This window comes from Andrographis paniculata, unplaced genomic scaffold (assembly GCF_009805555.1).
Source record: "Andrographis paniculata isolate CXL003 unplaced genomic scaffold, ASM980555v1 Contig32END, whole genome shotgun sequence".
Taxonomy (NCBI): Eukaryota; Viridiplantae; Streptophyta; class Magnoliopsida; order Lamiales; family Acanthaceae; genus Andrographis; species Andrographis paniculata.
This window is the reverse complement of record NW_026137565.1, coordinates 8031808-8044897: the sequence shown is the minus strand read 5'-3', so window position 1 is coordinate 8044897 and position 13090 is coordinate 8031808. Positions and strand designations below refer to the sequence as shown.

Genomic DNA, 13090 nt, shown 5'->3' with positions numbered 1-13090 from the left:
TGGTTGTTTTGTATATTTTTATGGTAGAATATTTTAGAAAATATGTAGTTCTTAGTAAATTACAAGTAGTTATTTTAATAATTATTTTTAGAGATAATTATTTATCAATGATTGGAACAGCCAAGTTTTAGTAACTTCCTTCCCTCATTTCATTGAATATTATATATATATAACCATACAATATTTTTATCATATTTGTTACATTTATTTAAATTTATACAAAAATATATATATATAATATTTATTAATTTTAAAATTATTATATATATGTACATCCTGCATAGCACAGCACAGCACGAGTTTCCTCGCTAGTTTGATAGATTTGGACACGGAGCATTCTAAATCCAAATCAAATAAAACAGGTGAAGTAGGAGATCACACCAATTCCTTAATTTGGTAAGCGAGAAAATACGACATGTGTGACAAATGAATTATCATAACAGGGAGCTGATGAACACGTTTTCAACGTGTGCTACGTACGAGGTTAAATTATGTGACAGCAATGCAGGGATGACATGTCACCTCCTAGTGTGCTTTCACCTTGTGGTACCTACGAGGTTAAATTATTATAACAAGCTGATGCACACGTGACCATGTTTTCGGCACATGCCGTCCTATTTTGGTATGAATTTCCAATCCCACCCTTACTTCTAGCGCGAAACATGAAATGTATCATAGGGACAAAGTGGGCATTTCGCAGTTTGACACGGTATCCCATTGGTTGTGGTTTCGAAAATAAATGAGAAATTAGCCTAGCCTGTGCTGTCAAAAAATTAGCAACCGTATTAAACCGCAGTCAGAATCTCCAATCACTCGCTCACTCTCTCTCTGTCTGTCTGTTTCGACGGACGCCTTGCTTCAATGGCTTCGATTGGATGCCATTGCCTGTGGATCTCGATCTCAATTTTCATCATCCTTATTTCACTCTCGCCACAAGGTGCCGGCGTCGTCAGTGGATCAGATCAATCAGAGAGCGCCACCGCTCCGCCGCCGGAATGCGGCTCGGAAACCGCCGGCGGATGCCGGAGCAGTATTGGGATCGTGACGCTTAAAGTCATCGCCATCGCTTCGATTCTGGTGGCGAGCATGTTGGGCGTTGGTCTGCCGATGTTTTCCCGGGCGATTCCGTCTCTCCAGCCGGATACAAAACTTTTCGTGCTGGTTAAGGCCTTCGCGTCCGGAGTCATCCTGGCGACGGGGTACATGCACGTCCTCCCGGATTCTTTCGACTGCCTGACGTCGGACTGCCTGCCGGAAAACCCCTGGAAGAAATTCCCCTTCACTACATTCGTGGCCATGCTCTCCGCCCTTTTGACCCTCATGGTGGATTCCTACGCCATGAGTTTTTACAGGAAGCGCAGATCAGAAGCCTCCGCCTCAGCCGGCAAGGTGGAGTCGCAGGATGTCGAGCACTTCCATGGCTTCCATGGAGGTAGCAGCGGCGCCGCCGATGACAATGTTGGGCAGCTTCTGCGCTACCGCGTTGTTGCTCAGGTAGATTAAATTAAATTAAATGAATCAATTATTTTATTTGATTTGAATTGAATGCAATTGAATTGAATGTGATGTGTGATGTAATGAGCAATGCAAGGGAAGGGGAATCACTCAATTAAATGTAAATGTAGGTTCTGGAGCTGGGCATTGTGGTGCATTCGGTAGTGATCGGGCTATCAATGGGCGCATCGGAGAACCCCTGCACGATAAGGCCGCTGGTGGCCGCACTCTGCTTCCATCAGTTCTTCGAAGGGATGGGGCTGGGTGGGTGCATATTGCAGGCCGAGTACGGGCTTCGAATAAAAGCCGTGATGGTGTTCTTCTTCTCGGCTACGACGCCGTTCGGAATCGCGCTGGGGATGGGGCTGTCCCATGTGTACAGCGAGAACAGCCCCACGGCGCTGATCGTGGTGGGGTTGCTCAACGCCTGCTCCGCCGGCCTGCTCAACTACATGGCGCTGGTGGACCTTCTCGCTGCGGATTTCATGGGGGCCAAGTTGCAGCAGAGCATGAGGCTTCAGACATGGGCCTACCTTGCTGTTCTGCTCGGCGCCGGAGGCATGTCTCTCATGGCGAAGTGGGCATAGTAGTCCCTCCTACCTTATCAACATGAACATGGAAAAGAGCAGGACATCTCATCCCCTGAAAATAGCGGGATGACTACTCTATTATTCTCCTTTTGAATTCATTGATGAAGAGCTATATACACAGACATACAGGGGTAAAGTGGATGGATAAATAACAAATCCTGTCAAGTCTTGGGGATAAAATATGATTTGATAATCAGGATTATTTCAAACAAATCAACTCCATTTTGATTACTCCTTGATTAACATATATTTCTGGATGAATTCAACTTTGGTGTATGACATATTTGCTTAGGCCAACTTCACTAGCTTGAATTCTTGTTTTGCCACTTCACCCCAATATACTTTTTAGCCAAAATCGCCTATTGGCATATTGTTGCTGTTGCTGCCACATAATGATAGGGTTATAGTTTTATGCTTTTCTTAAATAGCCAAGCCCATTAGCCAAACACTCGGCTGTATAGTATAGGACCAGGGGAGTAATTGAATTATATAGTATCAATTTCAACATAGCCCAATCGCATAATTGGGCCTGTTTTCTTAATCGTAGCCCATTTCTGCCAATCTTTTAAGCGAAAGAAAAAAACAAGGAAAAAAGTGAGTGAGGTTGGTGGCCCGCCCCGCGTCCGCATGGTTTGAGATTCTAACCTCCTCCTACTACTTTCCCGAAAGAAGTATGATATATATGTTTGGTAACACCCTCCAACCAATTAGCAATATAATTTATTAATTAGGTGCATTTTCCCATTAGGTATGAATGTGAGCGATACGTTCCGTTACCAAGTCCTTGTCAGACTTATGTATTGGGAAGTGAATGAGCAATTTAAAATGTTGATTCTTGAAACAGTCGATTATTTATTTATTTATTTGTTTGTTTGTTTGCTGCATGGATTTTGGTTGACGTTTCCCAGTCCAGTCCCCCACCTAATTCATGAACTAATTCGTTCATTCGTACTAGTGCTATCCTATATAGGAGTACATCTTTTTTTGTCCTCCTAATCTTGTCTATCAATTAGTTTATGTTTTAGCAACCTGAATGAACAATGTATGCACGCATGCCTGTGACTGTGAGTAGGCAGGCAGGCAGGCACCATATTAACTAACTGTTAGGAAGTAATGATGATTGGCTGATTCCTGAGGGAGGGGGGTATGTATGGGTATCCGTATCAGTATCATCCATCAGCTTCTTCTACTCAGTCAGTCAGTCAGTCGGTTTGTTTTCAAAGACAAGGCGACAAATTCTCATGCACTCGGAAGAGAGGACACTTGTTGCAATCTGTTGAGGACGAGGGAGAGGGCAATCTGGCCCCACCCTATATCCTGGAGGAGGAGAAGGAGAAGGAGAAGGATTAATATTCGATTGATTTATACATAAGAAAAAAAAGGAAGAAAGAAATGTTCAACTACAAGGATAAATAATACTAAGAAATTACACCCACACAAGTTGCACTAATATAATACTTATTATGTATTTCTCAAAATGTTCCAATTGGAACGAGGATGATTAAGAACCGTAATTGATATTATCCTGTATTGTTACAAGGATAATTGTAATGACTTATTTCGTGAAAATAAAAACCATGGATGATAAAGAACCGTAATTGCTATTTTCCTGTATTGTTTACGAGGATAATTGTAATTATTTATTTGATTAAATAACTATTCATAAATACTGCTAACAAATCTCTCAATAAATCCAGTCAATTAGTCACAGTAGTAACTGCAACTGCTCCCTCCCTCTCTCTCTCTTCTTTCTCTCTCTCTCTCTGCGAATCCAGAAAAGAAAATTATGGTAGGGAATCCTCCGTGGAGACACATAGCAGGGTTTGCCAGATTAGGGTTCTATTGATGCTCCCTCTTCATCCATCCACAACATCTGCGATATTATTAAATTGATAAAGAAACGAAGCACGAAGATATTCTATCCGAAGCAGTGCCAGGTGATCAATTCTTCCAAGAAAATCTTGATTTCTCCCTGTCTTTACTCGTTGATTCTTTTCAGGTGAATATATTGGTTTATGCTTTATTGCTTTGGTTTTTGTTTTGTTTTGTTTTGTCGATTAAGTTTTCGTTTTATGAACGCACACAAGTAACTTCAAGGTAAAGATCGAAATTGAGGAGTGGGTGTGGGTGGTTCTTGCTTTGACTTTTGTTCAATACCAAAAGAAAATTTGAGGGAACTACTTTTTCCGTAGAACTTTTTTATAGAAAAAAGAAGCAAGAATATTTGAATTTTCGGGTGTTCTTGCTTTTCGTAATTTTGGATCTTGAAGCCGAAGGGCAATTCTTGAGTGTTAAAACACAAGTAGGGCTGAAAGTATCAAGGGGTTTCTTGAAAGGCCAATGCTTTGAGCTCTATTTTAGAATGCATATGGCTATTTGCTGAATACTTGTGATCATCTCTTTTTTATTTTCGAATTTCTAGCTCATGAATAAGTGATGTACCCATATGCGTGTGTGTATTCTGAAACATTGATAATCCTCAAATAGGGGGAAGGAATAGATAATACATGGCTACGGAGGAACCAAGAGTTATTGAAGACAGAGTGAAGCTAGAAGAAGATGAAGAAGACTTCCGGAGCTGTTGTGAGGATGAAGACGAATTGAAGGAAGAGTGTCCCAAGGTGGATTTGGAAGATTATCTTGATGAGCATTCTGCGAAAATGTATTTTAAGGGTGCTTCTATTGCTTGCCCCGGTTCTAGGATTTCTGGAATTGGGGTTGTCATGGAATCCTCAGCCCATCGATCTCCAATCCTAGTTCAAAAGAAGCTTGATTTCTTTGTGGAGGAGTTAGTTGCAGATTATTTAGCTATGTTGGATGGTTTTTCTGTTGCTATACAGAATAATATGAAGAGGGTGTTTGCGTTTACTGATTCAGAAGTCTTGTACAATCAGGTGAGTCCAAGGTTTTGGCTTTGAAATGTTCATGGTTTGTCTTTTCAGTACATATAAGTGCTAAATCTCTAATGATTCATTCATGTTACTCTCCATATATATGTTTTCAGATTATCTGTGATGAGGAAGTGGAAACTCCTCTTCTGGTGGCACTGAGACAAAGGATCTTGGAACAGGTCGGTAACTTAGAAACCTTTGTCCTAAAACGTGTCCCCGCTATTGATATACAAAAGGCTTTGCATTTGGCTCAAGTAGCTGTTGGTATAATCTCATTTCCTGCCAAAGGAGAGGAAGCAACGGAAAGCTGTTCAATATGTTGCAAGGAAAAGCCTTCAACAATGATGCTCACAATCAAATGCTCACACCGATTTTGTTCCCATTGTTTAAAAACATATGTAGAAGGAAAATTAGTGTCTGCTGAGGCGCCCATTAGATGCCCACAATCGGGATGCAAGTGCTGTATTTCGGCCTCCGAGTGTAGATCATTTCTTCCGGTTAGTTCTTACCTATCTTTGGAAAGAGTTCTTTCCAAAGTAAACATTCTCCGCTCAAATAGGATATATTGCCCGTATTCTAGTTGCTCGGTCCTGCTTGACCCCCAAGAATGCTTGTCGGCAAGGGTGGGCTCATCGAGTCAGTTTGGAAATAGTTGTGCAGAGTGCCCTGTGTGCCAGAGATTCATCTGTGTTGATTGTGGGGTTCCTTGGCATTCTTCCATGACATGTGGAGAATATCAGAGCCTCTCTCTGGAGGTGAGCGATGATGCCTCCGATACAGCCTTGCATCATGTGCCACAAACCAGAAGGTGGAGACGCTGCCAACAGTGCCAAAGAATGATTGAGATTGATTATGGTTCCTACCATGTGGCCTGCTGGTAAGCCTATCATCCTTCCTTTCTTTTATCAATTTATCACCATATATATATTTGAAGGAGAATCTTTGCATCATCTGGAATAATTAGAGATTGACCTCTGTTTGTCTCACTATTTGATTGGCATATGCAATTTTGTTTGTGGTTCTTTCATTTAATGAAAAATAATTGGAGCACTCTCTTTCCTGTATGAATACCAAGCATTCAAATTTGTTGGTGCTAATCACAACACCTGTGTGCATATGAAAAAACACTATATGATAGATAGATAGATATGTCTGATATCTTCTTTTTGCTATTTGTGTTTCTTTTCTCAATCTCTTGTCTGCATAGTTTGAAGTTTCAGTAGTCTTAGTCAGTCCTTCACAACTATAGAGCACGTCTTGGTGTTGTATATATGGAAATGGATGCATATTGTAGATAGGACACCACAATTGAACATTGTTATATCTGTCTTATGATTCCAATCATCACATTATTGTTACTCATATGTACAGGTGTGGCCATGAGTTCTGTTACTCCTGTGGCATGGATTACAGGAACAGCCGACAGGCGTGTCAGTGTGCTTTCTGGGACGATGACGTAGAAGAAGAAGAAGAAGAAGAAGAAGAAGAAGAAGAAGAATCCTCAACCTCATCTTATCCCACCGCCCAACCGTTTGAGCAATGGGCGTGGGACTCGTTCGAGTCACTCCCAATGATGATGGATGCATACTCGGAACAAGAGAGATCCCAGCTGGCGCTGATCCAGCGGTTCCTTGCAGGCGGATTGGGCTTCAGCATGAGCGAGCACAATCCCTGCGAGTCACAATCTCAATCGGCGTCATCGTCATCGTATGCGGACGCCATGAAGGACCTGCACCAGCTGCCTTGGCTGGAAAGATTCGTGTCGGTCATAAGCGACGATAATTACTACGAGGATTACATCCAAATGACCTGACCTGACATTGAGGATGATGCAATCGGAGAGATGAATTGAGAGAGAGTAGGAGTAGCTCACTCTTACTCTCACTCATTCACTAGTTGGTAGTGTTGTTATTGTGTTTGTGTGTGTGCGTTTATCTGCACGCACCATAGAAGAAGAAGAAGAAGAAGAATTATTGAACGAGTGATGTCTTGTGGAGACAAGAAAGAAAGAAGCTGTTTATAATAATTATAGTATTGACGACTGACATTGATTTGAATCAATCGAAACATATTACTCCTTATTAATCAAGTCAGTATACCGATGTTCGTGTCGTTTGGCAGTCAACAGATGAGATGGTGACGATGATGCCACCCTGTGTGGGCGGACCCATTTCAACAAAATAGGTAAGTTGTGAGCGGAGTATGTTTTGTAGGACCTGAGAGTGAGAGTGAGAGTGAGAGTGAGGGACACACTAGTTCAAACTGACAGACACAACTGACTCTCTCGCTCACCCTAACTACTTTTGCATAGGAATATTTCCAAGATACAGTACTGCACAGCACAGGAATAGGATACAAGAATCTCCTCAACCTCACCGACCCGAGTTAGTGAATCCATCCATCCATCCGGACAGTGCTAGTGTTAGGAGGACCGTTAGGTGTCTGCCAATGCAATGCGATGCAAGACCAATTAATTAATTACTCCACTTTGCAAATCGATCGATCTAGACGGCAACAACTTTAATTTGTCCATATGCATGCAAGGTTTTATGCGACTTGGACGGCACGACACGGCTGAATGCGGTGCCCATTGAAAGGCTATATAATACTTAGTATAATAGACATTTATCCTCTTAAACTTTTAGGTGTGAATAGACATTATGTTCTAACATTAATTAATGTGTTTGTGTTATATATGCTTATTTATGAGTTGGGAGTACTAGTCTAGACACCTTTCTCAATTCCTTCCTACCGGCCAATTAAATTTTACTCAAGATCAATGCTCTCGTACAAAATGCCAATTTGCTTTCTTCATCCATATAGATTCCATACAATATTTAATCCTAGTATACAGTATATATTTTATTATTTTACAAAAAAATAATATTCAATTTAAAATAATATCTTTTATATTAGAAATACTATAAAAATTAAACAGACAGAGTAGTAGTTAATTATATTATGTTGTGATGGTGGCGCCTTTCGATGTTTGATTTTATAATTAGATAGTGAGGACCAACTACGTATAATAAATTGCAAGTTGCGAGATCAATCTGCTATTTTATTATTATTATTATTATTATTATATGGGCATTGGTATAATTAATACCTGGATAAATTAATTAACAGATAGTCATGCAGACGCAAGTTTCATTCCCCGATTCCATCTCCGATTCTCATTCCATCCCGAGTATCGAACAGAATTGTTGAATTCCTCCTTCGCTTCATTCACTCGTTTTCTTCTTCATTTCTTTTCTGGATATTCCTCTCCTCCATTCAACGTTCCTTTCTCCTCTCTTTTCCCTTGCTAACTTTTTTCATAGCTCGCCTGCAAAATACACAACAAACCAACCTCCATCTCTCGGGCCTCTCGCCTACAATGTGATTCAACGGCGTCTGCTCGAGGGTTCCTTTCCCCATTTTTTTATTGTTACCCCTTTTTTTTTTTTTTTTTTTTTTTGTTTTTTGGAAATTATCGTTTTTTCTGTTTGTGATGATCTTGTGGGCCGACGGAGTTCTATCATTCTGTTTTCGTATAGTCCGATCGCTCTATTGAGTAGGGTTACGGTTTTTCCTACGTTTGTGTGTTTTTGTTCATTTCGTGCTTTGCGCTTCACCTTGTGGCCGTCTGTTCCTAGAGATTTTTGTGTATTGGTGGTTAAAGAGAACCCTTGATGAAATGTCCGTCCTATTCAATCCCCTGCATTAACTGTTATAAGTACTATCTTTTATTCCTTCATAAATAGTATGATTACCAGAAATTTCAATTCTTGAGAGCGATACATTTTAGCAATCTTATTTAAATGCACGAATTACTTATTTCTGCTCTTTTATCTATCCATAATCCATTTCCATTAATAGATATATTCGGTGGCATAATCTCATGTTAACATAATCTTGCTGTTTTCATACTCATGCTTCAGCGGGACTCTTTCCTGCTTCAACACAGTTGCCATTGATAGAAAACCATGCCACATCATCTGTTTAATGAAATATAACACTGGGATTCGTAGCTCATTTTCATTCTCTTCATACCTGATTACATACTTTATGGACATGATTCTGTAGTCAAAAAGGAATCCAGTATTGTGTAATGTCTTTGCATTTTCAAAGTATGATCGCTTAATGTCATGGAAATCCAACAACATAACATCTCTTAAGGGTTACTCTCTCTCGCTCTGTGCTGCTTACAGTGTATTTGACCTTAACCTAGTGGATTAAATACTGTACCTTTATAAGGTGGAGTTAGCTTCCCTTTAAATAGAGCTCAGCATTTCACCCATATTTTATGGTTAAAGCCACTGGCAGGGCGACCCAGTGGAGCTTTTTTGGGCTATTGTATAATCTGCTATATACATTATTCATGCAACAAGAATTTGTGTAGAATGCAAAGCTGCACTGTTTGACCTGAACCATCAATGCTGTAAAGTCATTCTGATTGTGCACATTACAGCCACTATGCTGTTTTCTTTTCCACGCTTTCTTCTTATTTAGTTCAAGGGCGATCGTACGGAAAAAAATTGTAATTGTATGATAGTAAATTGGTTTCCATGAAATTCCAAACAAAATCATATGCTAGATGTGTGATTGACTAATTGTGCACATTACAGTCGCTCTGCTTTTGTTTCTTTCTATGCTGGTCATCTTATTCACTTCAAGGGTGATTCATATGGAAAAGCTTGGGTAATCCAATGTTTGTAATTCTGTTTCCAGGGGAAGCCAAGGAAAATCATATGCTAGATACATGGTTAAGTAACACAGAGTAATGGCGCGGTCTTTAAAAACTTATGCAGCATTCAAATCTTATCAAAACCAGGCTGAGGTGCTGGTCAGAAACTATGTCCTAGGAGGTCCTTATATTCAGTATACTTCTGTTCTTGGTGGCTTATTGGTTTTTAAGATGGTATGTTTTGGGAATTTTGTAGATGCAATCTGGTTTTACATTGTCATAATGTGTAGTTTAGAAATATGATTCTTTTATGGAAACAACATTCTAAATGGTTGATCAGTGTGTTTACCTCAGCAATAATATTATGTTCAGCTCTGTTATATTCTGATTCTTAAAATTTCATTGCTCTCTGATACTCTAACAGGTGTATGATCTTACTCAGCTCATCGGCAGCTCTTATTTCCAGAGTTATAATGGCCTCCCTAAGATTAAAAGAATGGATTGGAACAATCGGTGGCTATTTTTTTACATAACCTTCACTTTTTAAATTTTATTCAATAAAATTTCCTTTCATTTCAGCTTTCAATCAACATCTGACGTCTCTTTACTAACTTCCCTGCAGTGGCATTTCCACTCTCCATGCTGTTTTCATTTCATTCTTCTCCGTATACTTTGTGTTCTGTTCTGAACTTTTTGCTGATACGAATTCTCATGGGATAATTACACTCAGATATTCAGCTCTAACAACATTTGTATTGGGGGTAAGTTTTTTATATGCCTTCTTTGAATTAGCAGATCTTTTGCCTATACATTTCTTAGAAGATAATTGGACTGAATTTAGAGATTAATATTTATTTCTTTTGTTACATCTTTGTTGGACTATAGACTTTCTTGAAAATTGTTGGATATCAACTTCTTTATTTTTCCTTATTACAATCTTCATCCCCAGATGTTATTCTTTATCCAAGGAAACAACACACTTTATTTATCAATGTTGGTCACCTTATTCTGATCACAGATCAGAAAATTCTTTGAACTTGTTAATTATAGTTTGTTGTGGAGATATCTGGCTTGCAATCATCAAGAATTTGTTTGGCATTTAATCTTCCATTTTCTGTGAAGAATAACAGTCAGAGAGTAGCCAAGAACTATGGATTATTTTTTATCAACACTGGCAGATCATGTCATTGCATATTAGAGCAATATGGAATCTATATTGCCTTCATTGAGACCCTCCAGCGCAAGTTAGTTAGCTTTGTAATTATTGCCCGATCCAGTAAAATAGCTAATATAGCTGCAGATAAATTGAAAGTTGTCAGGGTTCATCTCTTTAAACTCTTACATTTAGTTTGATTTAAACTAAATTTTAATGTGTGTGTATATATATATATATATATATATATTTATAAACTCACTTTTGATTCACTGTTTTCACTCGGTTTCTTATTCTTAACAGACATCTGTTGGCTACTTCATTGCAGACCTTGGAATGATATGTTGGCTTTATCCTTCTTTGGGTGGAGTAGAGTACGTAAGTAAACCTATGTAATACTAAGAAATTCTTTGTACTTGAATTTGCATCATGTTGGTGTGTAAACCATAAATTGCAGGTCCTATACTGCTCCCAGAAGCTTTTAGCGGATTGCAGATATGCTTTACTATTTAGGTTGCTTCTAATGGTTTAAGTATGTCTGTTGCTATCTTATGGATATGATGCTCGAATGATTTTTAATTCTAAGGTGGTTTTGAATGTGGAGAGGGGAAAAGCTTGAGTTGCTCCTATGACTGCCTTCTCTATTATTTTCCAGGAAATTATAAGTGATGATTTAATTTCAATCTGTTTTTACAGTACATTTGTCTATCCCATTTGTTTTTGCCGTGTGTGTGTTAAAGGGGAAGCTCAATATTTTTGGTTGTTCCTGACCAATCTTATCACATTTCATTTGGGTTGTATTGATGATACCCTCATCCAAGGCATATATACTTTAGGAATGGGATCAACAGCTTAACCCGAACAAGTGTAATGAGGGCAACTGTGAGACAGCAGTGGCAGTGCCTTGCTAAACCGATGGTCCTCTTTTTGGATTGATTTGAAGTCTGTAGTGGAGAGTTAAATGTGAAAGTTTATCTTGTGTACTGAGATGAATTTTCACAACTCCATTGCTTGGTCTTCACAGTTCACCCGTGATTTATGAGTAATCCTTGTCACTTACTGAAGTGCGCAAGAACTATAGAATACCATTATCTGTAAAGCACAACATAATAGGCTATGTCAGTTATGCTACTTGTGAATTTCAGGTTATTCATCACTCTCTTTCGGGAATTGCAGTGGCATATTCCATTTATATGGGGGAGGGACAGCTTTACACATTCATGTCCCTGATATCTGAGGCGACAACCCCAATGATTAACCTGAGATGGTAAGTTTTCTGACATGTATATTTTGTGGGACTCACTTTAAAATGTGCTCTATGTCAGAAGTTGGATCTGCTATCTACACAGGTACCTCGATGTGGCCGGATTGAAGAAATCTATTGCTTATTTGATCAATGGTGTTTTGATATTCGTTGGTTGGTTGGTGCGTGTTACTTAGTCCCCTGCTAAGATTGCTTTTTATGGTAGTAAAATATGTGGTGCCAACTGAAGTAAATCTTGGAAAATGCACAGGTGGCAAGAATTCTTCTTTTCGCTTACATGTCTTACCATGTCTATCTTCATCGTGCTCAGGTAATCTACTACTGCCTCAAAACTTCTCTCTAGCTCACTCATGCATTGAATTTTTGTTATTTGAGACTTGACTACTACTAATGTGTTGATTGTGTTATTAGGAGATGAGAGTCATATATATAATAGTTTTTCACATTAGATGTTATTCTGGCATAGTCAGTCTAGTCTAGTCTAGTCTAGTCTAGTCTTAAATGTAACAACATGCCTTGGGTTGGGTGGGGTGATGCAAAGTGGTGGATGAATTGCTGCAGGTGATGAAGATGCGGCCATTTGGTATTGTTTTGGTGTTGTGTGTACCTGTGGCGCTGGCTGTCATGAACGTGGTCTGGTTTGGGAAGATCCTCAAAGGATTGAAGAAAACGCTAGCCAAAAGGAAATCATGATCGACCCTGTTCTCATCCACAGGCACAGCTTAATTTTGTTGTTGTACTGAAGCTTTGTTCACATTATAGTGCTCTTGAGGAACTTGCTGTCTATATAAATTAGTTTTGCTGCAATCTAATCCACAGAGTGAGTGAAATGGCACATACCACAGGTAAGGAAGGGGTAGCCGGGTAGGTGTTGCCTGGTGACAACTGATGACACTAATCTCACAATGATACCGTACGTATATATGTGCTCACATTCATCATCAATAATACTCCCAACAATTAATTAATTAATGAACTCCAATTCCCACTCTCATTCATTCATCTTTAATTAATATCACTAGCTATATC

The 13090-nt window shown here is 39.2% G+C and overlaps 3 protein-coding genes across 7 annotated transcripts; all 3 read left to right on the top strand.

Annotated features, from left to right (window-relative positions):
• Positions 1-790: 790 nt before the first annotated feature.
• LOC127247186 (fe(2+) transport protein 2-like) lies at positions 791-2427 on the top strand. The gene is made up of 2 exons (XM_051268926.1): positions 791-1494; positions 1626-2427. Exons 1-2 carry the CDS (start codon positions 862-864, stop codon positions 2079-2081), a joined length of 1089 nt encoding a protein of 362 aa, XP_051124883.1. The 5' UTR covers positions 791-861; the 3' UTR covers positions 2082-2427.
• A 1358-nt stretch (positions 2428-3785) lies between these two features.
• LOC127247942 (E3 ubiquitin-protein ligase RSL1) lies at positions 3786-7064 on the top strand. Of its 2 annotated transcripts, none has more exons than XM_051270036.1 (4): positions 3786-4021; positions 4572-4978; positions 5089-5852; positions 6347-7064. In XM_051270036.1, exons 2-4 carry the CDS (start codon positions 4592-4594, stop codon positions 6786-6788), a joined length of 1593 nt encoding a protein of 530 aa, XP_051125993.1. In that variant the 5' UTR covers positions 3786-4021; positions 4572-4591; the 3' UTR covers positions 6789-7064. The 2 variants fall into 2 exon arrangements, with proteins under 2 accessions (XP_051125993.1, XP_051125994.1); XM_051270037.1 differs by having other exon boundaries at positions 3786-4083.
• A 1053-nt stretch (positions 7065-8117) lies between these two features.
• Positions 8118-12974, top strand: LOC127247052 (uncharacterized). 4 transcript variants are annotated; one of them, XM_051268742.1, is made up of 9 exons: positions 8118-8531; positions 9689-9878; positions 10069-10157; positions 10267-10405; positions 11101-11175; positions 11943-12064; positions 12147-12222; positions 12312-12371; positions 12623-12974. In XM_051268742.1, exons 2-9 carry the CDS (start codon positions 9741-9743, stop codon positions 12752-12754), a joined length of 831 nt encoding a protein of 276 aa, XP_051124699.1. In that variant the 5' UTR covers positions 8118-8531; positions 9689-9740; the 3' UTR covers positions 12755-12974. The 4 variants fall into 4 exon arrangements, with proteins under 4 accessions (XP_051124699.1, XP_051124698.1, XP_051124697.1 ...); XM_051268741.1 differs by having other exon boundaries at positions 8118-8656; XM_051268740.1 differs by having other exon boundaries at positions 8118-8693.
• The last annotated feature ends 116 nt before the right edge of the window (positions 12975-13090 follow it).

What these genes read in the sequence shown, in the direction of transcription:
- LOC127247942 (XM_051270036.1), top strand. Translation starts at nt 4,592, where the DNA reads ATGGCTACGGAGGAACCAAGAGTTATTGAAGACAGAGTGAAGCTAGAA. An exon ending in CAGAAGTCTTGTACAATCAG is followed by an intron (nt 4,979 to 5,088) that starts GTGAGTCCAAGG and finishes ATATGTTTTCAG; the next exon opens with ATTATCTGTGATGAGGAAGT. An exon ending in TCCTACCATGTGGCCTGCTG is followed by an intron (nt 5,853 to 6,346) that starts GTAAGCCTATCA and finishes TCATATGTACAG; the next exon opens with GTGTGGCCATGAGTTCTGTT.
- LOC127247052 (XM_051268742.1), top strand. Translation starts at nt 9,741, where the DNA reads ATGGCGCGGTCTTTAAAAACTTATGCAGCATTCAAATCTTATCAAAAC. An exon ending in AGAATGGATTGGAACAATCG is followed by an intron (nt 10,158 to 10,266) that starts GTGGCTATTTTT and finishes ACTTCCCTGCAG; the next exon opens with TGGCATTTCCACTCTCCATG. An exon ending in CCAATGATTAACCTGAGATG is followed by an intron (nt 12,065 to 12,146) that starts GTAAGTTTTCTG and finishes CTATCTACACAG; the next exon opens with GTACCTCGATGTGGCCGGAT.
- LOC127247186 (XM_051268926.1), top strand. Translation starts at nt 862, where the DNA reads ATGGCTTCGATTGGATGCCATTGCCTGTGGATCTCGATCTCAATTTTC. An exon ending in GCTACCGCGTTGTTGCTCAG is followed by an intron (nt 1,495 to 1,625) that starts GTAGATTAAATT and finishes ATGTAAATGTAG; the next exon opens with GTTCTGGAGCTGGGCATTGT.